Source organism: Sporobolomyces koalae, assembly GCF_050403365.1.
Source record: "Sporobolomyces koalae JCM15063 DNA, S_koalae_JCM15063T_v1_ctg10, whole genome shotgun sequence".
Lineage (NCBI taxonomy): Eukaryota > Fungi > Basidiomycota > Microbotryomycetes > Sporidiobolales > Sporidiobolaceae > Sporobolomyces > Sporobolomyces koalae.
Window position 1 is genome coordinate 481,285 of NW_027481761.1, and position 20,192 is coordinate 501,476.

The 20,192-nt window shown below is 55.1% G+C and overlaps 7 protein-coding genes across 7 annotated transcripts; 3 read left to right on the forward strand and 4 right to left on the reverse strand.

The window, feature by feature from the left end:
- Positions 1-350: 350 nt before the first annotated feature.
- RCO1 (Rco1p) lies at positions 351-3,482 on the reverse strand (the record flags this gene model as incomplete). Its single annotated transcript, XM_076677855.1, has 9 exons — positions 351-872; positions 950-1,858; positions 1,932-2,166; positions 2,239-2,302; positions 2,374-2,488; positions 2,555-2,716; positions 2,793-2,865; positions 2,936-3,377; positions 3,464-3,482. 9 exons carry the CDS (start codon positions 3,480-3,482, stop codon positions 351-353), a joined length of 2,541 nt encoding a protein of 846 aa, XP_076535179.1.
- Positions 3,483-4,844: 1,362 nt separating this feature from the next.
- On the forward strand, positions 4,845-8,125 carry JCM15063_001593 (COG1/VPS51 family protein; the record flags this gene model as incomplete). The annotated part of the gene is made up of 5 exons (XM_076677856.1): positions 4,845-5,290; positions 5,362-5,534; positions 5,607-5,977; positions 6,035-7,783; positions 7,859-8,125. 5 exons carry the CDS (start codon positions 4,845-4,847, stop codon positions 8,123-8,125), a joined length of 3,006 nt encoding a protein of 1,001 aa, XP_076535180.1.
- A 97-nt stretch (positions 8,126-8,222) lies between these two features.
- Positions 8,223-11,693, reverse strand: JCM15063_001594 (S8 family peptidase; the record flags this gene model as incomplete). Its single annotated transcript, XM_076677857.1, has 6 exons — positions 8,223-8,375; positions 8,465-9,371; positions 9,433-9,924; positions 9,989-10,092; positions 10,188-10,721; positions 10,815-11,693. The coding sequence occupies 6 exons, from the start codon at positions 11,691-11,693 to the stop codon at positions 8,223-8,225; spliced, it is 3,069 nt and encodes a 1,022-aa protein (XP_076535181.1).
- Positions 11,694-12,126: 433 nt separating this feature from the next.
- On the reverse strand, positions 12,127-14,135 carry JCM15063_001595 (AP-2 complex subunit mu; the record flags this gene model as incomplete). The annotated part of the gene is made up of 10 exons (XM_076677858.1): positions 12,127-12,367; positions 12,439-12,672; positions 12,745-12,909; positions 12,978-13,086; positions 13,168-13,300; positions 13,405-13,496; positions 13,569-13,591; positions 13,654-13,757; positions 13,828-13,966; positions 14,062-14,135. The coding sequence occupies 10 exons, from the start codon at positions 14,133-14,135 to the stop codon at positions 12,127-12,129; spliced, it is 1,314 nt and encodes a 437-aa protein (XP_076535182.1).
- Positions 14,136-14,562: 427 nt separating this feature from the next.
- SER1 (O-phospho-L-serine:2-oxoglutarate transaminase) lies at positions 14,563-16,044 on the forward strand (the record flags this gene model as incomplete). Its single annotated transcript, XM_076677859.1, has 4 exons — positions 14,563-14,604; positions 14,671-15,482; positions 15,565-15,881; positions 15,947-16,044. The coding sequence occupies 4 exons, from the start codon at positions 14,563-14,565 to the stop codon at positions 16,042-16,044; spliced, it is 1,269 nt and encodes a 422-aa protein (XP_076535183.1).
- A 432-nt stretch (positions 16,045-16,476) lies between these two features.
- On the forward strand, positions 16,477-18,689 carry JCM15063_001597 (uncharacterized protein; the record flags this gene model as incomplete). The annotated part of the gene is made up of 10 exons (XM_076677860.1): positions 16,477-16,676; positions 16,738-16,840; positions 16,903-17,385; positions 17,462-17,706; positions 17,768-17,838; positions 17,909-17,992; positions 18,064-18,149; positions 18,217-18,338; positions 18,410-18,551; positions 18,624-18,689. The coding sequence occupies 10 exons, from the start codon at positions 16,477-16,479 to the stop codon at positions 18,687-18,689; spliced, it is 1,602 nt and encodes a 533-aa protein (XP_076535184.1).
- Positions 18,690-18,859: 170 nt separating this feature from the next.
- Positions 18,860-20,136, reverse strand: RNH1 (RNA-DNA hybrid ribonuclease; the record flags this gene model as incomplete). Its single annotated transcript, XM_076677861.1, has 5 exons — positions 18,860-19,266; positions 19,349-19,430; positions 19,509-19,566; positions 19,643-20,039; positions 20,103-20,136. 5 exons carry the CDS (start codon positions 20,134-20,136, stop codon positions 18,860-18,862), a joined length of 978 nt encoding a protein of 325 aa, XP_076535185.1.
- Between the last annotated feature and the right edge of the window lie 56 nt (positions 20,137-20,192).

Genomic DNA, 20,192 nt, shown 5'->3' on the forward strand with positions numbered 1-20,192 from the left:
ACCCGTGACATGACTGTCCCGGGCTGAGGCGCAAGATACAGCCAAAAAGAACGCGGCATGAATGGCTCTTGCAGGAGATGACGAGTCTCTCGTACGGGCCAGTTGATTCGGACGAGGGTAGAATGAACTGCTTGGGCGGGATGAAAAGTGGCAGCAGGGAGAGGCGTGAGGTACACCAGAAACCAAGAAAGAAAAATGAAAGAAGGAAGTAGGAAGTGGGACGTAAAGTCGAAGAAGGAAAAAGAAAGAAAACCAGAGGAGACAAACACCAATAGAATGATTTCGTGCCATCATCAGCCAAACACGTTTTCGACCGCGGCGACCTAATAAATCCTGCTAGACCGTGACGATCATTCCGCTTTCGAGTCGAGATCCATCGCGTCAGTCCGAGGAGAGGGGGTGGGAGTAGCGCTCGGTGGTCGGAATGCGGGTAATTGGAACGGCATATCGGACGAGTAAGGGGTCGGGATGTGGTGCGATGCAAGCACGGGAGAGTGAGAAGGTCGAGTAGAGGGAGGCAATGGGGCGGGTGGTAGAGTCTTGGCCGATGACGACAGTGTGGGAGAGTGAGCAGGAGCTGGCGATCGATTTTTAGGAATAGGCACGGATCGTGCTGATGTTCCTCCTTCAACTTTGATCGTCGGTGTGTGAGAGGTAGTGGGAGCTTCGGGTACGCGAGCAGGTACAGGAGTAGGCGAAGCGGGTTTGGGAGAATTGTTGACCGAGGTCGAAGATCCTGCAGGAGTTGAGGTTTGCCCCGGTCCGCTCGGTCGTGATCCATCTTTCTTTGGATCCCACGGCCGTGGCCAAGGCGCCGCCTTGTTGTTGTTGTTATTACTGTTGCTGGTATTGCTGACGAACGCGAGTTTAGGCTGCAAGAAAGATAAGCAGAATGGGAGTCATTTAATCACGTGCGTTCTGTCATACCTACGAAATGAGAAAGGCTCACGATAATCGGTGCGCCTTCCAAAAAGCTCAACATGGTCGTCTTGGCGCTACCTTGAGCTTGGCCTTGGCTCGACAACAGTTTCCGGACTTGCATCAGGGCTTTGAGGTCTTCCTTGCTCTGAACGGTCAACTCTGCTTGCGTTGCAGCGAACCTCGACGAGACGACTCCTGTTGGTGGTGCAGGAGACAGCGTTGGGGATACGTGACGACCAGAAGCGCTCACGTGCGAGTTGCTCTGGGCTGGTGATGCGACATTTGGCGAACTCGGTCCGGCAGAGAAGGGAGGGATGGCGGCAAGGGAGAAGCGAGACGAAGCAGCTGGAGAAGCAGTAACGTTTGCAGAAGGGGTTGTCGTCGAGGCCGAAGCTTGCGATGGAATTGGCCGTGACGAAGCGCGAGCATGAGCAGTTGGCGGTTTCGCGGCTGCCCTATCCGATTCGGATGTCGCGCGCTCGCGAGCGCTGTTGTCTTGTGCACTGAGCAAGTCGATGTATCGCACCTCGGCGAGAAGCGCGAGGTTATCGAGCGGGTTGACTGGTGCGACCGAGGCTTTTGCCGAGCGTTCCCTGGTCTTGTCCCCGCCTTCATCTTCCGAACTCGACAAGTCCGTAAGAGAACTCGAATGCCCGCTCTCGTAGCCATTGCCGTTCCTTTGATTCCGCCGGGACGAGCTCCGTTTCCGCGATCGCTTTCCAGATGTCCGGCGAGAGGGCGGTACGACCTTGCCCCAGAAGTCCAGGATGATGTTTTGTTCGGGCACCTGATACCGGATCCGATTGACGGTCATCTCCTCGTACTCTTCGGGCGGCGCTTTCTCCGGTGCCGGTTGTACGATCACGTCTCCATTATTGGGTACCCCCCGCTCTTCCGCGTTGATGACTTCGACTGCTCGAGGAATGCGTTTTTTGGGCTGAACAAGGCAGAAGGATTCAGTCTCTAGATCGATCACAGGTACGTGGGCGAGAGCTTGAATAGAAACTGACCAGGACATGTTCCGAATGCACGGGGCACATCCACTTTCTTGTCGGAGGTGGCATGCCAGTCATGGGAGGATTGAGGCAATCGAGATGCCAATGTTGATCGCAAAAATCGCAAGAGATGATCCGACGATGGATGTGCGGGTTTGCAGCTTGGCTGCAGTGATAGCAAATGATTGGTCGACCGTTCTTGTCTTTCAGGCGGTACCCATCTCGATCTTCTTGCCCAACCGCTCGTCCGCTGAAAACAGCAAGCAACTTGCATCAGTGCACTTGGCTAATCAACAGCCGCAGACAGGATCGGGAAACGAACGTGATCCTCGAAGGCGGTCGATGCTCAATCGAGTTGATAAATTCTCCGTTCAGGCCAACCGCGACTAGGAAACAATGCGGCTTGTCAATAAGATGCAATAGCGGCGTTGGACCCCAGGTAGCACGCGTAACTGACCGTTTTTGTAAAGCTGCCGCACTTCGGCGCTCAGCGCGAATGCTTTCGGGTTTTCTCGCTCAATGTTGTCGATCAATTCGGAGAAGAATCCTGCCGGCAGCCGCGGTGGTGGTTGCTGGCAAAGGGGAAAGAAACCGCGTTAGGCCTTCTGATGACGCGGTTGAATAATGCCAGAACATACTGTTTTCGCGCGACAAGCCTTGCAGAACCAACTCTCTTCTGGAACTTCGTCAATCTCGAGCGGGGGTTCGAGACACCCAAAGTGAAACGATCGGAGACATCCTCCTTCGCAGCAGAGAAAGTGGCCCTTGCCACCACACGAGTCGCAGAAATCGTTGTTGGCCTACAAGAAAGGAAAAAAAGCACTCGCCGTGAGTGGCTTGTGCAGGGAATGTACTTTCGGCAAGAGCGAGACCCACGAGCATAACTTCAGCTCCCGCCGCACCGGGAGCGGCTGATCTCCGCGCAAGCTGTTTACCAACCTTTGTCGGGCTGCATGAACACACGACACGATGAGTTCCGGGTACCAAGACGGAAGCGCGTCGAGAGAAGCGAGACGAACCTGAACTTTACGTTTTTGGGTCGCTTTGCGCGCGCGAGAGGTCCGCCCGCCGCAGTCGCACCCGTGCCCATGCTTCGTTTCGTACCACCGTTCATACTGGCGCTATCGGCGACAGACTCTGGTCCTCCGAGCGGCGCATTCGGGTCTCGCGGAGGCGGCGGGAGGATGTCTTGCTCTGCGACGGAGCCAAACGCGCGCATCTCTTGGTCCTCCAGAGGGACTGCTGGTTTCGCTGCATGTTGAGTAGCTTCGTTCGCGCCGGCAGCGGCAGGAACAGAAGCGGACGGGGTCACACCGTTGGTCGTTCCATTCGGTGCTGATTTCGCGTCGTTGTCGGCCTGGTTCGTGCCCGATGTAGCTGTCGTCGAGCCAGAGACGGATTGAGCGGACGCGGGTGGAGAAGCAGAAGGAGCGGTCGAGTTCCCGAGCGGAGACGGCTCGACTGCGATTGCGGAGGAACATGCAAGATGAGTGAGTTGGTTCCTCGCTCTCGTCGGCCGATCCCCGGCCCGCACGATCGAGACTCACTTCCCGTCGAGGCACTCATGCCTGCGCCTCGCACAAGAGTCTGCGTTACGACCCAGAGGGAGGACCGCGCGGAGAGGGAGGTGGATCGGAGGAAGAAAAGGGTTTGGGGGCGTCGAATGCGCTTCCGAATTGTTCGTCGCAAATGCGCTACGCGACGTCGCGGGGCGCCCTCTGCTCGCTTTTGCGCACTCTCGACGGCTCGACAGTCTAGGCGCTCCAGGTCAAGTACAGGGGGGTCTAGCGTGACTGTAGGCTCTCGTGCTGCGCTTCTCAGACTCGGTCATACGGCTATCTCGTCGATTGCAGACGCAGCAAAGCAATCGGACCCTCTCCCGTTCGCGTCATACCATTCCCAAGGCTCTCATGCAGCTCTTGAGCCGGTCGTGGCATGCGTGGAGAGCGGCGATGCGATGGAGCCGATCGCGCAACGTGGTCCGCCTCGGGAGCTCTTTTCGCTGGCGGAGACGGCTCGAGCGTGCTGCTTCGAAGTACGAAGGGCCTGGCTACCTCGTTCGACATCTCCTAGGCGATTGTAGAGCTTGTAGGGGGAGATTCCGCAAAGAGCGCACAGACACCCTCGGGCGCGGTCACGAAGGGGCGTGTGCGAGACCAGGAGCCAAGCAAAGGTACTGTATCGACAAGTCAGAATAAGCGAGTCGTTTAGGCTGAGAGAGAAGAGAATTGCGTACCAAGCATGTCGAAGGGCACGAGGCGGGTCCGCGCCATTTCGCGCTTTGCAAGTCCCTCAGTCCTCGACCAGATATTCGGAGCAGATACTTGGCCATGTGTTGTTTCCGCTGGCGTGCTGACTGCGCTGCTCAAATGCTCGCCACGCAGAGTCGGTCGCAGAATGCAAGCAAGGAAGCCTCCTACCACGCCCCTGCCTCGAGAGCCTGCTATGAGGGGGGACCCAATATCTGACGGCTCCTGAGCGGTATTCGTTACGTGTCACTGAGCGCGCGAGACTCTTGTTAGGGAGAAAGCGACTTGTGAAGACTTGCGAAGGCTGTTTCGAGACTCACGTGTGACAGGCTGAGCGGGTTGCAGCAATGACTGCAATCTTCGGGCCGCCAACTTTGCGCAAGAGAGATCTTCAGAGCAGCTGTCGGCCGGTACCGGTAAGCGAAAGCAACCGCAGCGAGGTCATGGCAACGAGAGCGATCTTGTCGGGCCAGGCGAGGTCGACGAGGCACGCAGAGCCGTGGAGTTTTGCCTGATTGGTGTGGATGCGCTCTGTATGGGCATAGGCGGAGAGCTGCAATGGGCAGTTTGGGTTGGGAGAGGGAGCAGCAGCAGCTCGCGCATCGCAACCTCGTCACGCTACCCGAGCATTCCGCCTGTTCCGTCTCGCAAGCGGCTGCACCAGGACGGAGGGCACTCGATGAGCTTCTCGACTCCGACTCCGCGGCAGAGACCGGGTCCGTCTGCATACTCGACTCCGGGCAGCGCAGCGAGTCGACCACGAGCTCCACACCTCGCGTTCTCGCCGCTCTCGCACTCGGGATCGGTCAGGTCGGTCTCAGCGCAATCAGTACCGTCCTACCAACCCTCCGTAGCATCGTCGTCATTCCCCAACACGCAAGCGACGAGATACCTCTCGAACGCGTCCATCGCTCCTTCTCAACTCGGTTCAGTCGCCACGACTGCAAACCCGGGTGCAACGAGGTTCAGGAGAGGTCATGTCCGTAGCAAAGGGAACGCGCAGCCGCCAGGAGGCGTATCTTCCGCCAATCCCGACCTCGTCGACCTCATGGCCCTCGAAGAACCAGACGTCGTGTTCAGGATGTTTGGCGTCCGCGATGTCAGGAAGATTGAACAAAGAGCGAGGTGCGTTGAGATTGTCTCGCTCCTGAACGCCAAAGAACTTGCGACTGACAGGAAATTTGGTCGCATCGCAGCGACGCGGCGAATGCCAAGGTGGCAGAACTACGTACCATGGTCGGAGAGCGGTACCGAGACCTGCTCGCAGCGGCCGACTCGATCGTGCGCATGAGGGGAGCCGCCGACAAGCTGCTAGACCGCCTCGATACGGTTGAATCGGCGGTTCTGACCGCGGGCGATGCCGCACACGGTGCGGATTTCCTGCTCAAAAGCCACGGTTGTGCACGCCCTGATGCTTGATTCTCGTATTGCTCGTCGACAGATCAAGCGCGCGTGCGACGGCCGTCGCTCGTAGCGAACCCGTCTGATCCAGCAGACACTCGGACCCTTGCCTCTGCACCTACTCTTTCCCTTACACTGCACTTGTTCCTCAACTTGTCATCCCTCGTACACTCCTTCATCGAGCAACATATGTTCCTCACAGCCGCAAGACTCGAGAATCTCGGCCGAATCGTCTGGCACGAACTGGAACACTTCTCGCCTAATCGTTCAGAAGAGAACGTCTTGCCGATCAAGTCTATCAAGGAATCATTCCCAATCGTCACGAAGCATCGCGAGAGCATGCGCCAGCTCAAGCCGCTGATCGTCAAAAGGGCTACCGCCGAACTCAAGTCCCCCGATACACCATTCATCGTACGTAACGCTTGCCTGTACCAGCTCGACTGTATTGACTCATCTATTGCATGCTAGACGGTCGCCGATACCCTTGCTGCTCTCATTCTCCTCGACCACGCCTCGCTATCATCGTCTCTCGACATTTTCCTCAAAGCGCGATCCGAGGCTCTCGAAGCGCTCCTTGCAGCACCTCGACCTTCCAGCTCAAGACCATCGTCTTCATCCGATCCTGAACCAGTTCGGGAAAAGATCGGCAAGATTCTCGACTGCGTACTGAAAACCGTCGAAGCGGTGGATTCGATCTACATCAGCCGGACCCCGATGCTCCCGAATCTGCTCGAGCGTCTCGAAGCTTCCGAGAATTCCCGTAATTCGGATGTCGCCGCGTCTAGCGACGGTCAGGAGAACAGCCTCGAGCCCATTCTCACCGTTCTGCCCAATTACCCCACGCTCATTCGGCATCTTCCAACTTCGATCATTTCCCATCGCCCTATCCTATCCTCCGAATCCGTTCCACTGTCGAGCGAGTCGGTATCACCGGTGCTCTCTCGCTGGCTTGCATCTTCGACCAATCTTCTTGTTGCCGGCATCGACAACTGGATCACTTCCCTCGTTCAAGGCGACCACTCTGCGCTTACCCTCGCAACCTTGCGGTCGTCCATCAGCTCTCAACTCGCAACTGCGCCACCATCGTCAAGCGCCCAGGCAGAAACGCTGCGATCGAAACTGATCGAGCTGGTCGAATCGAGACTGGATCAGGTGTACACCCTCAAACTGGGAAAGCTCGTGCAAGAACTAGAACCCACTCTTTGGTCACTCCTCGACCGATTGTCGACCCCAGAAGCTACAATGGAACTCGACTCGGCGCGATTCTTGTTCTCGATTGAAACGCCTCAGGTTTCACCAGCACCAACGAAATATGCAACTGTTCCAGTATCGCAATCATCTTCAGACCCGTTCGCCTCTTTTATGAGCAAAGTCGGAAAACGTGTAGCAGGACGAACCCCGCTCGTAGACACCGGCTTGGATCAACTCGAGAAGGGTGCAGCCGAACTTCGAACCGATCTCCAGAGCTGGTTTGACACCTCGGCGACGACCGAACCGACCATGGGAGAAGTCGAACTACGAAGGAGATACGTGAGTCAAGTGGGCACTACTCTCGAGGGAATCGTTCGCGTGCTGGACAAGGTATTGGCAGAGGAAGAGTCGAAGGAGGACTCGAGTGAGTTCATCCCCCTTCTGCTGCAGAGCGAGCCAGCGTTATTGATTGATAACATCTTGACAGCAGCCACCCGGACTCTGTTTGTCGGTACCTTCGCCCGACAGCTGTCACTGTCGCCCTCCTTCACTCGGGATCTACTGCTAGGCACTCCTCCATCTTCGGGTTCGATGCTGCAAGATTGGCAGACTCGCCTCTCAGACCTTCAAGCTCGCGCAATCAGAACGTGGCAGGAAGAGGCTGTACAGACAGCGATTTCGAAGCTCCGAAGAGGAGCCGACACGACCTACCTCGAGCGCAACTCGGGAACCATTCCCACCGGACCTTCGACCTTCTTGCTCGAATGTCTCGATTCTCTGCTGAGCTCTCTACACGCCCTACCACTGCATATCCTGCACTCGGAGCCATCTCCTGCTACATCGCTTGAGCGAGCGTTCTCGACCGCGGCATTCGAAGTCGCCAGCGAGTTCCTCACGATGCATCGTGAACATTCGGGCGGACAAGACGCCAAGAGACAGTTTGCATGGGACGTCGCATGTATCGAGATGATCGTACAAGAGGACAGGACAAGGTGGGAACAAGTTCGCGGCAAATCGGCTCAACTCGTATGTTCTTGTTCATCTGGAATTCCGTTACGATCGGGCCAGGCAGACTGATCAAAGTCCACGTGCGTACTGCAGCTGTCTTCCGATGAATCATTCGGTCGCGAAGAGATCGAACAGTCTGTCACGACCTACCTGCTTAGGACCCAGTCGATCTATTCGCCCCTCTTCCCTCGCCCCTCACCTCTGCCTCTATCGACACCGGTTGACACTAAAACTCATCGTTCGTCCGTCCGACTGCTCGCACTTGGTGCACCTCCGCCAGCGACCCAAAGCGAATTCAAGAGTCTCATTGAAGTTGTACAACCTGGACCGCGACTAGGCCTCCTCCCGACCAAGGGTTAGACAATGAAATTCGTTTCTTTGAGACAGCGTTGTATAGCAAGTAGCATGATGCAGGGAACACGAGGAACGTAAAAGAACGAAAAACCCTATCATAAACTCAGTCTGAGAACTCTTCGCGAGCCCTTCGTTCCCGATCAGCTTGCGTCAATGAATCACGACTGTCCGACAGTAGTTGCTGTTCACCTTCCTGTCGCCTCCCGCGTTCGTGTATGCTGTCTTCTTCTTCGTCATCGTCGAGGAAAGATTCCATCTGGTTTACGAGTTGCGATATCGCATGATCAGCACGCTGGAACGCGGATATTCCCTTCAGATACTGCGAGAGAGAGAGCATAAACTCACCCGACGATCCGTATCCCCGCTCCTCCTGATCCTCCGTTTGCTCTCGTCATCGCTGTCATCCTCCTCTTCTTCGTCCGAATGCAAAGCAAACGCATTGAACAACTCTCGTGTACGCCCTCCTCCTCCCCCATGCTCATCATCCCCGAGTCGCACTCGACCTCGTTCCATTGCACCCATCGGCATCCCTTGTCCATCTTCGTCATCTTCGTCAAAGTCGGATTGTGGCAGGAAATCGAAAGCTCCTCGAGCTCCAGTTGCAGATTTCGCTCGGCGTTTGCGCAACACCAAAAACGCGGTCGTCCCCGCGACAAAGATGACGATCGTTCCAAACGCGACGAACAACCAAGTCGTCGATCCGACGAGGGTCGAGAGTCCTGAGAGGTATCCCGGAGTTTGATCGTACAGACTCGACGAACCCGATTTGCCCGTCTCGGAAGGATAGGCAGGGATTGAGACTTCGTGTTCACTGTTGTTCTCTTCCTCGGCGAGCTCGGCAGGGGTTTTGACCATGTCGTCATCATCATTCGTCGACGGTTTGGGAGAGAGAGTCGGATACGCTCCACCGAAAGATGAGTGAGCTTCGCCAGTCGCCTCTGCATGATCGTCCGGAAGGTGCACTGTAGGTTTGACATAGGCTTTCGTCGGTGAGAGTGGATCCTCGGTTTGTTGACCTCCAGACTCCGAAGTGGCGGTGGCAATGTCGGACGGTTTGGCGATTCCCGAGCCCGTGTTGAGAGGATCTTCCGGGTACTGGTCCGCTTCCTCGGGCAATTCGTATGCTTTCGCTTTCGAAGCGTCAATGGTGGAACCCCACAATTGCATCGTCCAACTGTAGAAGGTTCCCGTCTTGCCATTGTCCTGCGTGTCCCGCACTCGCAGGGTCCAAACTCCGACAGGATCCTCATCCCTAGACAAATTCAATGTATGAGTTTAGACAGCAAGCGGGTATGGGCACTTACGAGACTCACCAGTGTTTGACCGTCATGAATTTCCAGCCGAGCATGCCAGTGGCAGCCTCGTCAAATCTTCTTGGTCTTGCCAAGATACTCTTCATCCCTTTTGGACTCATCAATTCGACCTCGATGTTGCCGCGCCGTTCGTGCTCGATGAAAACTGTCACTGTGACATGTTCGAGTTCTTCGAGGTTCGCATCTTCGAGATCCTTCTTGGTCACTCTCATAGATGCTGCGACTCCATCTTTGGTGATTCTCGATCCTCCTGTCGTCAGTCCACGCATGGTTGGCGCTCGTGCTAGGGGCGAATTCCACCAGGTCTGAGGTTTGACGAGTGACCACGAGCGAGCTGCGTTGACAATCGCCCATGCGTCAAGTTTGCCGAATCCGTACTTGTGGTTGTACCATCGACCACTGGCAGTCATTTGCCAGTCGGGATCTGCTGGGTTGATCTGTACAGCCGTGCGAACGCAGAGGTGCTGCATGTCTCGCCATGTGAGGTCGGGTCTGGGCGTAGCAAGCATGTGAGCAACATACGCTGTCGAAGAGAATGAGAAGCAACGAAGCTGACCTCGCTTCCAGAACAAGAGCGAAAATACCAGCAGCGATAGGAGCCGCGGCCGAAGTCCCTCCGTGTCGATCCGTACAGACGTTTTTGCCGACATCTGTGGTGTGCTGTATGACCGAGAACAAGTCAGGAAGGAAAGTTGAGGATCGAACGCAGTCTCGAAATAACGTTTGAGCAAAGATCGATCTGTGAAAAAACTGACAATGTTGTCTCCACTGCCAGAACTGTACGTGACGACCATGTTTGCCGCGCAAGCTTCCGAGTAGAACGGATGCAAACCTTTGCGATCGATTGCTCCGACGGTGATACTCATCAAGCTGTTCGTGTAGCCATCAAAGTTGCACTGGTCGTCGACCGCACCTCCATTCCCGCTCGCAAACACGAACACGCTACCTTTTCCTCCTCGACCGTTCGTGACTCCGTTGAGCATAGCTTTTGTGATGAGTCGACCGGGAGCCTCCATACTCCTGCCATCGTCCGGTGGCCCCCACGAACACGAGTAAATGTCGTTCGTCTGATACCCGTAGTTGAGGGACGAAGCTTCATCGGCATCCGAGATGGATGCTGACAGGATGCGGATTCCGGCAATGCCCGCCTGGTGAGCGACTCCGACTCCGCACACGTCGTTCTTGACGGCAGCGATCTCTCCTGCGCAACGGGTTCCATGTTGATCGTCCGAGAGTCGAGGTTCAGGCAGAGGCGTGTTGTCATTGTAATCCCATGACCCTTCAGCGTGCTGGTGTTGCACAAATGACAAAAGAAAACGGGAAATTCCAACGCAATCAGTTCCCTGCTTGGTTTAGCCTTGTGGCGGTGAAATAAGGCTCACAAAGTTGGCAGCGAGATCGTCTGAGTGCATGTCGAGTCCATCGTCGACGATCGCTACATTGACTCCCTTTCCAAACACCCCTTCGTCCCACACGCCGGTCACGTTGATCGAGTTTTCCTCCATGATCCCGTTGACCAGGTGCCACTGTTTGGACCACAATGGATCGACAATGCCAAAGTGTGCCGCAGTCTTCGAGATGATCGATGCCGTTTGGCGGATCGTGCGATGCACCGAGGAAGGAACGGCGGCAGCCAAGTCAATCACGGCTCGTTCGCGAATCCTACCTAGAAACGAAGAGTCGGTGGGAGGCAGGACGGGCAAGTCACGTTTGACTCGCAACCGAGGGGTTTGACGTTCGAGAGATCGGATGAGCCGTGGGGACGAGCGCTGCGAGAGTTGCGACGAGTCGCGTTTCGAGTGGTTGTGCAACAGGTGTCGCTTCAAGAGGTCGTACCGCTCGAGGATTTGGTCTCGTTTGCCCGCTTGCAACCGTGTCTCGTCCCTCCGACGAAGCTGATGCTGCCAATTCGCAAGGGCATCGTCCTGAGGTTCGGCGCGTGTGACTTGGAACCAAGTTTCGTCTCCCTCATCGACCCGAGTCTGTTCGGCCCGAATCAGGTAGTGATCCTTGAGCTCTCCGACTTGTTCGACGTGTTCAGCCCCGAGCAAAGTTGCGATCGATTCGGGTGAAAGCTGCGAGAGTTCGAGTTGCGAAGAGTCGAGTTCGACAACGTAGTACACGTGTGAATCGTACGTTCGCTTGTGAGGTTGCAACTTGGCCTGAACTGGATTCGTGAAGGACGCGCAGAGGACCACGGCGGCGGTTGTCGACAGTACTACGCGAAGTCGTGTCCAGCGACGTGATCGGGGTCGCGTCATCCTTGACGAAGGGCGGGATCGCAGGCAATTCGTATTCAAGACGAACGCGACCTCGTATTCCTCTAAACCTGGTCGGGACAGTCGGAACCTGGAAATGGCAAAGTTGCGAACTCGCGATGCCAATGAGCTGCGAATTTCGGAATTACTTGCTGCAGCGCCACGCTTTCAGCTCAAACTTTTCGCTAGCCTTGTTACGAGCTTCTCTAGTCCTCTCATCAAGACGAAAACATGGCGTCACGCGTAGAAGACGCCCTCAGAGAAATGAAATTGCGCAAGTTCTACATCATATTCGCAGAGCTAGACAAGCAACCTCGAGCTGTCTGAAAAGGGGAGAGCTGAACCTGCAAAATCAAAACGTTGGCATCGTCAGTGAGTTGACAACCAAATTTAAGGTTCAAGGTGATCTCGAAAAGCCTTACAAAAGTGCTTACGCTCAGATTCGAATCAGGTAGCTTCCGTTCGCTCTCGTCAAGTACCGCACCCACTTGACACTGTTGTAGTTACTCTTCTCAAACACTTTGAGGAACCGGACCAACAACCCACTCGCGGTAAACATGAGGACCTGGAAATCGATCGAGATGGGGGGTCGAGACCACGCCTTGCGTACGGTTGTTTGCGTCAGGGTCGCTTCTGCCGTCAATGTCGCATCGGATTGGCCTTGGAACCGAGGAATCCTGCGAGAGAAGACAGCTTTGAGCTCGATTGTATTCTACTGGTACACTTCGAGAGCAGAGAGGATACTCACTTCCAGACAATAACGTTGTCGGCTGGCACATACTTGGCCTTGCCGAGGGTCACTTTGCATTCGACGTTGGCCGTGTTGAGCGGGGTTGGGATCTTGATCACGACATTGTTCGCCGACAGTTTCGATTGAAAGTTCGCTTTGACGTTGACCGTGTACTCGACTCGGGACTTGCCAATCTCTTCGACTATAGGTTGCACCTTGAACGGGAGGTTGATGTTGGTTGTCGAGCGATACCTTGGATCCGACGACTCAAAGATTAGCCAAGAGGCAGCAGGGTAAAGAAAAGGGGTCGTGTGACAGCCGTACCGCATCAGTTCGAATTCGCCATCAGGAGGGATGAAACTGATCGTCCGATCCGAATCAAATTTGCCGAGTTTGACGCATTGGTGGAACTGACAATCGTCGAGCTCGACTTGACTGTCTTCGAGCGCTCCTGTCGGTCCCTTCGATTTCATGCCCAATCCGTTTTTGCTGGTCATCACGCCGTACCATCAGCTCGTCTGACCTCCCTCAAACGCTCAAGCGCAGGAAAGGGTTACCTCTTGTCTATCACGAGCTTGTCGTTCAATCCAAACTTGCATTCGGGCGTGCCTGACAAGTATGCTCGCATGAGGATCTGACCATCGACGTCTGCTCTCAACACCGTTCCTGTTCGCTCCCAACCCCCAAAGCGAAGCAGGTCAGAAGTCTGGCAGAAGCGAGCCTTGAGCGAACAGGCAATGACTGCACCTTTCGAGTTCATCGAGAGATTGACCGTCTCGATCACGTCGACGAATGCCTCGTTCTTGCGGTACTTGACATCGTTACGACGCCACGAAATGGCGCCCGTCGCTTGAATCGTAATCTTGGACGCTTCCTCTCTCTGTTATGGGATCGAGAGTGACATGAGTCGAGAATAGAAGAAGGTGCAGGTGGTGAGGCTCGATGCGCGCGAGATGTGTGCGAGAAGCGAAGGGGGGTGCGTACCACTGCCTGTTCGGATTTGACCCCTTCTGTCGTGATGTACATTTTGAGCGTGTCGGACTCGGAGTTTTGGGGGTAGCCGAAATCGAGAATCTCTGTGAGACCATTGCGACGAAGAGACGGAAAGGTCAGTGTTTGATTCTGTCGTAGGAGCGGAAAGGTCTCACCATCGAGGAGTTCGTAAATGAGCCTAACCGCAATCGGATCAGCTCGAGGGAACTGGCAAAAGGACGAGGGATGTTCCAGACTGACACAAAGTTGTTCTTGACGCTTTCCTCGTCTAGTTTGCCAAAGTATGCTCGTCCGAGATTGATGAACCGGTATGTGAATTCGAACACGAGCGCAGCATTTGCGTTCTGTAGACGGATGGATTCATCAGTCAGTCGTCGTGCATGGGCGAGGGCGAGGGCGAACAGCGATGCTTGCATGTTTGCATACGGCGACGATCCACAGCCCACCGTGCCGCACGTGGAAGAAGGTGGTGTTGGACAGCGTGATGAGGGGCGACGTGGGTGGGGTCGAACTCGCAACGACATGGATTCGGAAAATGTCCGAGATGGACCGCCTAAATGCCACGAGTACGGAGTCAGCATAAGTAGTCGACCGAGCGCAGAACTGGTTGCGAGAGCGGTGGAGCGGGCGCGAGAAACAGTGACGGACTTGAGATCGGGGCGGAACAAGCGCGAGATGAGGACCTCGCCCCGCTGGTTCAGGATGAAGAACGCGCTGATCATGGCGACGAGGAACGCCTACTCGCGGGTTGCTGTGCGGGAGGAGCCGAGTCGCGGTGAATGAGCGGTGGTGACGACGAGCGAGACAGGCGCCTGCTAGATCTCTCGCTGAGATACAGGGTCAGGATACGATACTCGGATCAAGCTCGACAGCTTGGCAGGGTCACTCGACGAGCGTACCTGCGCAGTGTCGGGCTGAACAGCAGTCGAGGCGGATGCCGATGCGGGGGCACTTTCTCGTCTCGATCGCTTCGGGAGGAGCTCGCTGAGGGTGTACAGTACGTAGTTGATCAGGCCAAACACTACCCTGAGCTTATCGAGGTCGCGACTGGGAGCGAGGCGGTGAGTGTTGAGTCAAAAAAGTTTCCCGACTTCGATCAACTCTCCTTCATTTCCTCGTCATCCTGATCGCGTATCCTTCTCTCGAAGCATGGCAGATTTCTCCAAGCAGCTCGCCGAACGGGCCAACACTGTAAGCCTCGTTTCTCTTGTAATGTCGTCCGCCTTCAGGATCCGCTCAATCGCATCGTTATCGCAGATCAACCTCAATGCGGGTCCTTCGCCCTTGCCCGACGATGCGCTCGTGACCGCTGCCGCTTCGCTCCTGTCGTACCCAGACACACCCGGGATGGGCGTCTCGGAGATTTCGCACCGCTCGCCTGCGTTCGACTCTATCATGAACCAGGCCAACGCCGACCTCCGCGAGCTCATGCAGATCCCGCACAACTACAAGGTCCTGTGGATGCAGGGAGGCGGATTGACCCAGTTCGCCACGACCGTCCTGAACCTCGTTGCGTGGTACCGCATCAAGCACCAGCTCGCACCGACCGACTCTGTCGAGGCCCAGTACGTCGTGACCGGCAGCTGGTCGAAGAAGGCCGCCGAAGAAGCCCAGCGTCTCGGCGTCACGGTCGACAAGGTCGTTGACGGCAAGAAATACGGCAACGGCAAGTTCACCGGGATTCCCCCTGCGTCCGAGTGGGCAATCGCCCAACGCGAGGAGCACTCGCGCGCACCCGCGTTCGTGTACTACTGCGACAACGAGACGGTCGACGGCGTCGAGTTTGGAGGCATCGACGATGCCAACGCGTTCCCGTTCCACGCGTTCAGCCCCGAGATCCCCGTCGTGTGCGACATGTCGTCCAACTTTCTCTCGCGACCCGTCGACGTGTCCAAGTACGGCATCATCTACGCCGGCGCGCAAAAGAACCTCGGTCCGGCCGGCGTCACGCTCGTGATCGTGCGCGAAGACTTGATCGTCGACCTCGACGCGGCAGTCCAGTACGGTGGCGCTCGAGTTCCGTCGATGCTCAGCTACAAGAACCTTGCCGATACGAACTCGATGTTCAAGTGAGTATCTTCTCTGTTTTCTGTTTCGTTTGTGAAACCGCCTTTCCGATTCGTTCGGCTTATCGTGATTCGCGAGCGATAGTACCCCTCCGACGTTTACGATTTACGTGTGCTCGCTTGTCCTCGCATCGCTCTTGAAATCTCCGCCACTACCCCTCTCGCCTTCGACTGCTGCGCCGCTCACCCCTCTGCAAGAGTACGCCGCGAAGAAATCATCCCTCATCTACTCTGAACTCGACAATTCGGATGGGTTCTACCAAGGTACCGCCAACAAGGACAGCAGGAGTCGGATGAACGTGACGTTCAGGATTCAGGGAGGTGAAGACGTCGAGAAGCGGTTTGTCAAACTCGCTGGAGAGAAAGGGATCAAAGGAGTTAGTGGACACCGTAGTGTCGGAGGTGAGAACCGTTTCGCTGTTACAACTTGCGAACGCCTTTTGGATGACTCGAACTCTTTGTTGCAGGCATCCGAACTTCGATTTACAACGCGGTCAAACTCGAGAGCGTGCAAGTGCTCGTCCAGTTCATGCAAGAGTTCCGAGCAGCAGAGCAGAAGCAATAGAAAAACATTTGCTTTTGCCCTTGGAAACTCAAAAAATTGTAGCATACCTAGTGGGCGTACCCGCCCGAACGAACTGCTTGTGGCTCGAATCTCGATCCTTTTCGATCTCTGATGCCAACTGCTTGCTCGCTCTGAGTTTTTGACACTGCGCGAAAGTGCGGACCTTTCCGCTCAGATCCTGTCCTTCCCCCTTTCGGCACGCGCTCAGACGGAACTTGAAGATCCGAACGGGCCGCGCACGAGCAATCACGACGAGCAGGCGCACCGAAACGTCTAAAGCCGAAACGTACGCACTAACGTAATCCGGGGCCTCGGGGAACGAGCTCCAATTCCGTCGAAACCTTGTGAACCATTGCAGCACCCTCTCTCTCTCTCTGCTTTCCTCTGTACTATTCTGCGAGACGTTCCCATCGTCCAAGTCTCGTAGTAATCATGAGATCGATCTTGGCCTCGACGAGTGCCCTCGTGTCGGTGCTTCTCGCCGCAAGAGCCTTGGCTACGACCGCGGCTTCGACTCGATCGAAAAGCAAATCGGTCACGGCGCACATCATGTTTGGCGAGATTCAGAACTACAAAGTTGAAGATCACGTTGCGGATCAATTGTTGGCGCGGGAAGCCGGGATTGACGCTTTGTACAGTTTTCTCTCTCGTCATCTTCCTTCACTGTGACTGAATCAGGATCGAATATTGAAGTGCGGTCAACACGGGACACGACACGTACGATATTGAGCATATGAACAATATTTTCGAAGCCGCAAAGCAGACCGGATTCCCTCTCTTCTTCTCGTTCGACATGGTGAGTCAGCTCTATCTAAAAATGGGAGAGCCAGCGACGAACTCACGTAATCTTTGCGAAAGCTCCACTACAATCGCCCCAACGCCTCGAACTGGATCTTGTACGATTACCTCTTGCCGTACGCCAGTCGACCCGAGTACTACAAGCTCGATGGCAAGATTGTCGTCTCGACCTTCTCTGGTAACAAGCCAGGATCGTTCATCAACGATGTCTCCACGTTCAAGGAGGCGAACCAAGTGTGGCAATCGATCATCGACACGGCGAAAACCTTCAATCTCGACATTTACCTGGCGCCCTTCTGGCTAGATCGTTCAGCCGTTGAGAGTCCTGACAGTGACGGTCTCGAATTGTCGGGAGTTGGGAACTGGTTCGGATTTGGGAATGTCAACGACAAGTCGAATGTCACCGCGGCAGAGGATGCGAAATGGCACGACTCGACTGCTGCTCGAGACGTCGACTATTGGGCTCCTGTCAGTCATTCGTTTTCTGTGCATCAAGTCCAGAACAACAACTACGTCATGAAAGGCGGAAACTGGTTACTAGCCGTACGTTCTGTATATCGTTCGATACAAGCTCGGAGGGTGGCGAGGCTGACACGAGCCCATTTTGACTTGGAGCTAGACGCATTATCGAGACTTGATCGAACTCGGTGACAAGAGTCCTGACCATATCGAACTCATCACGTTCAACGATTGGGGCGAATCGACCTATTTCTCACCTGTGCGGGATCGCGCGAACCAGCCTCACGAGACGGTCGACACTGCGGTGTACGCCAACGCCGATCACGACCATGTACCGTTCTTGTGGCTGTCGGCATATTACAATAGCTGGTTCAAGACGGGTGTCGCGCCGAAAATCACAAACGAGTAAGCTCGAGCTTCCACTGTGTGAGATCCATCAGACCTCTCACTCAGTCGAGTTTGCTAGTGTCATCGTATGGTGGTACCGTGGTCAGCAGACACAAGCCGCTCCTCCCAATGACCCTCTTGGACAACCTGGTATGGCTGCGAATCTGCACTTTCGAGCACGCAACTACCGACAACTAATGATCCTGTTTGGGTGAAACAGCTGGCTGGCAAACTTTGACCGATACAATCTGGGCGGTCGTTCTCATCGCTGATGATTCAAGGGCCTCGAGGGTAGTCATCCATAGTGAGTTAAACCCTCCCTTCTTAACAAAGTCTTTAGCCTGTTTCTGATGAATCAATTTCGCATGAGTATAGGTGGTGGGAAAGATGTAGAATCGCAAACGGTCTCGAAAGGTGTGAACCTGATCAGGGGAGAATTCCAACCCGGGAAACAATCCATTGCAAGTTCTCTCATGCCGACCCGATGTGCTTTTCAAGCCTTGAAGCTGATCCCCGCCTGCGGTACAGTCGCTCCGTGACGGTGCAGGAGAAGTTCTGATTTCGGGATCTGGTGTTGACATTACCAGCTCGCCGCCTTGGTGGGACTACAATTACTTTTCGTACATCGTACCTGCCAACTTCAGGCCTGCGTAAGTTCCCAGAGCTTCCATGGATATTCTTCAAAGCGCTGGACTGACTCTTACGACCTCGAGGTGATCAGAGACTTTCTCGATCTCGGCAGCGTTCAGAGCTCGACTGCTATCAAGTTGACCTCCCCTACAAGCTCTCAGAATTCGACTGAGCAATCTCCATCTTCTTCGTCTACCTGGTGGGTCGCAGTGCTCCTTTTCGTTCCGCTGATCGTTAGCATGACGGCGGCGGGTCTCTGGTTTAGGGCGTTCAAGCTCAGATCCTCTCGTTCTCGAACATCGCAGCGTCGACACGACTCGTCGTCGAGCGCAGCCTCTGCGCTCCTGAGCGATCGGAATTCGCATCGATAGCCTTGCACTTGCGGTTCGTTCACCCCGGCGGTAGCTTGAACCGCAGTTTTCGTACTCTCCTCGAATACCAAGATCAGGATCTTGGCAATGTCGAAACCGGTGAAGCAATGCATGCTATGTCATTGCTCGAGTTGAGAAAAGGGTTGTTAGGGCGTCACAAGCTAGCCGAATCAGAAGTCCTGCTTCCGCTCCATTTCTTGAAGCTCTGCCTCGCTCAACAGGTCTGACTCGACGTCCCACGTCACTTCATCGAGCGTCACGACTTTGCCCTTCTTGTCCGCTTTGAGTTTGCGTTCATTCTCCTGTGCGAGCGCTTCAAAGTCTCGATCTTGAGCTTTTGGTAATGCCGCACCTTGGTTCGCCAACTTGTCGGCCATTTCGTTCCCTTCTTGTCCAGCATGGCCTTTGATCCATTTGAACTTGACGTTCGCCATACATGAATCGGAACTCGATTTCGTCGTCGTGCGTAGAGCGAGGAGTGAGATGATGTACTTGATGAGGTCACTGTTGAGTGGGGTCGTTCCGCTCGAAGTCTTCCACCCACGTTTACGCCAACCAGGAATATACGAAGTAAAGACTTGAAAACGGGAAAAGAAGCTCGAATATTCAGCAAGTCTGCGCGAGATTTGAATCGGATCCGGGTTCGCGGGTTAGCTCACCTTCTATCGTGTACTTGGAGTCGGTACAGATTAGGAGAGGCTCTTCTGGACAAGGATCCGTCTCGAGGATCCGGGCGACAGCCTGGTTGAAGAACAGCAAATGAATGAGCACGACTGTCTCATCGACGTGCGGAACGAGGCAAGCTGAAATTGGACTTACGTACATCTCTGCACGATTGTTCGTCTGCAGAACCCCGGGCAGACGCTCTGACAAGTTCCTGTTTCGCAAAAGGGAATTCGAACTCAGCTGCCTGTTAGAATCACGTGACTCGCAGGACACACGGTCAAACGCACTTTGCTCCGCGTTCGTGACTCCAAAAGACGCCACTGCCCGCAACTGCTCCTCTCTTGCCGTTCCCTTTCGAGCTTCCGTCACTGTAGACGATCCTGTGCGCTGGAAATTGGGATTCTCGGGTGCCAAAGACTGGATCCGGTCGTTTGAGACGTTTTGCGGCAGGCTCGTCATCTTGTTCGTTCGGTCTCGCTCGGCTCTTGCTCTTGTTGTGCTCGTTGTGGAACGACAATGAAGCTGGGGGGCGACTAGGCGATTCCGTCGGTGTCCTGCCCTGCACGAACGCTTCCGCTTCTGCGAGGGTCGGAAACTTCTTGTGTTTGCACCCTTTGAACCCGTCGACTTGAGCCTTGCATTGGTACCACGTCTTGTAGACTCCAGGTTGCCAACCGGCTTGAACTATCGAGAGTGCCGGCGCCGTGTCAGAGAGAAATAGGCTAGTAATGAGAAAGGAGTACTCACCAGCGTAGAAGCCAGGTTTCGTCGTCTTGGCCATCGTGTTTCCGACCTTCCTGATGAATCTGAGCAGCTTGAACGGCGTGAAAGCGAGGC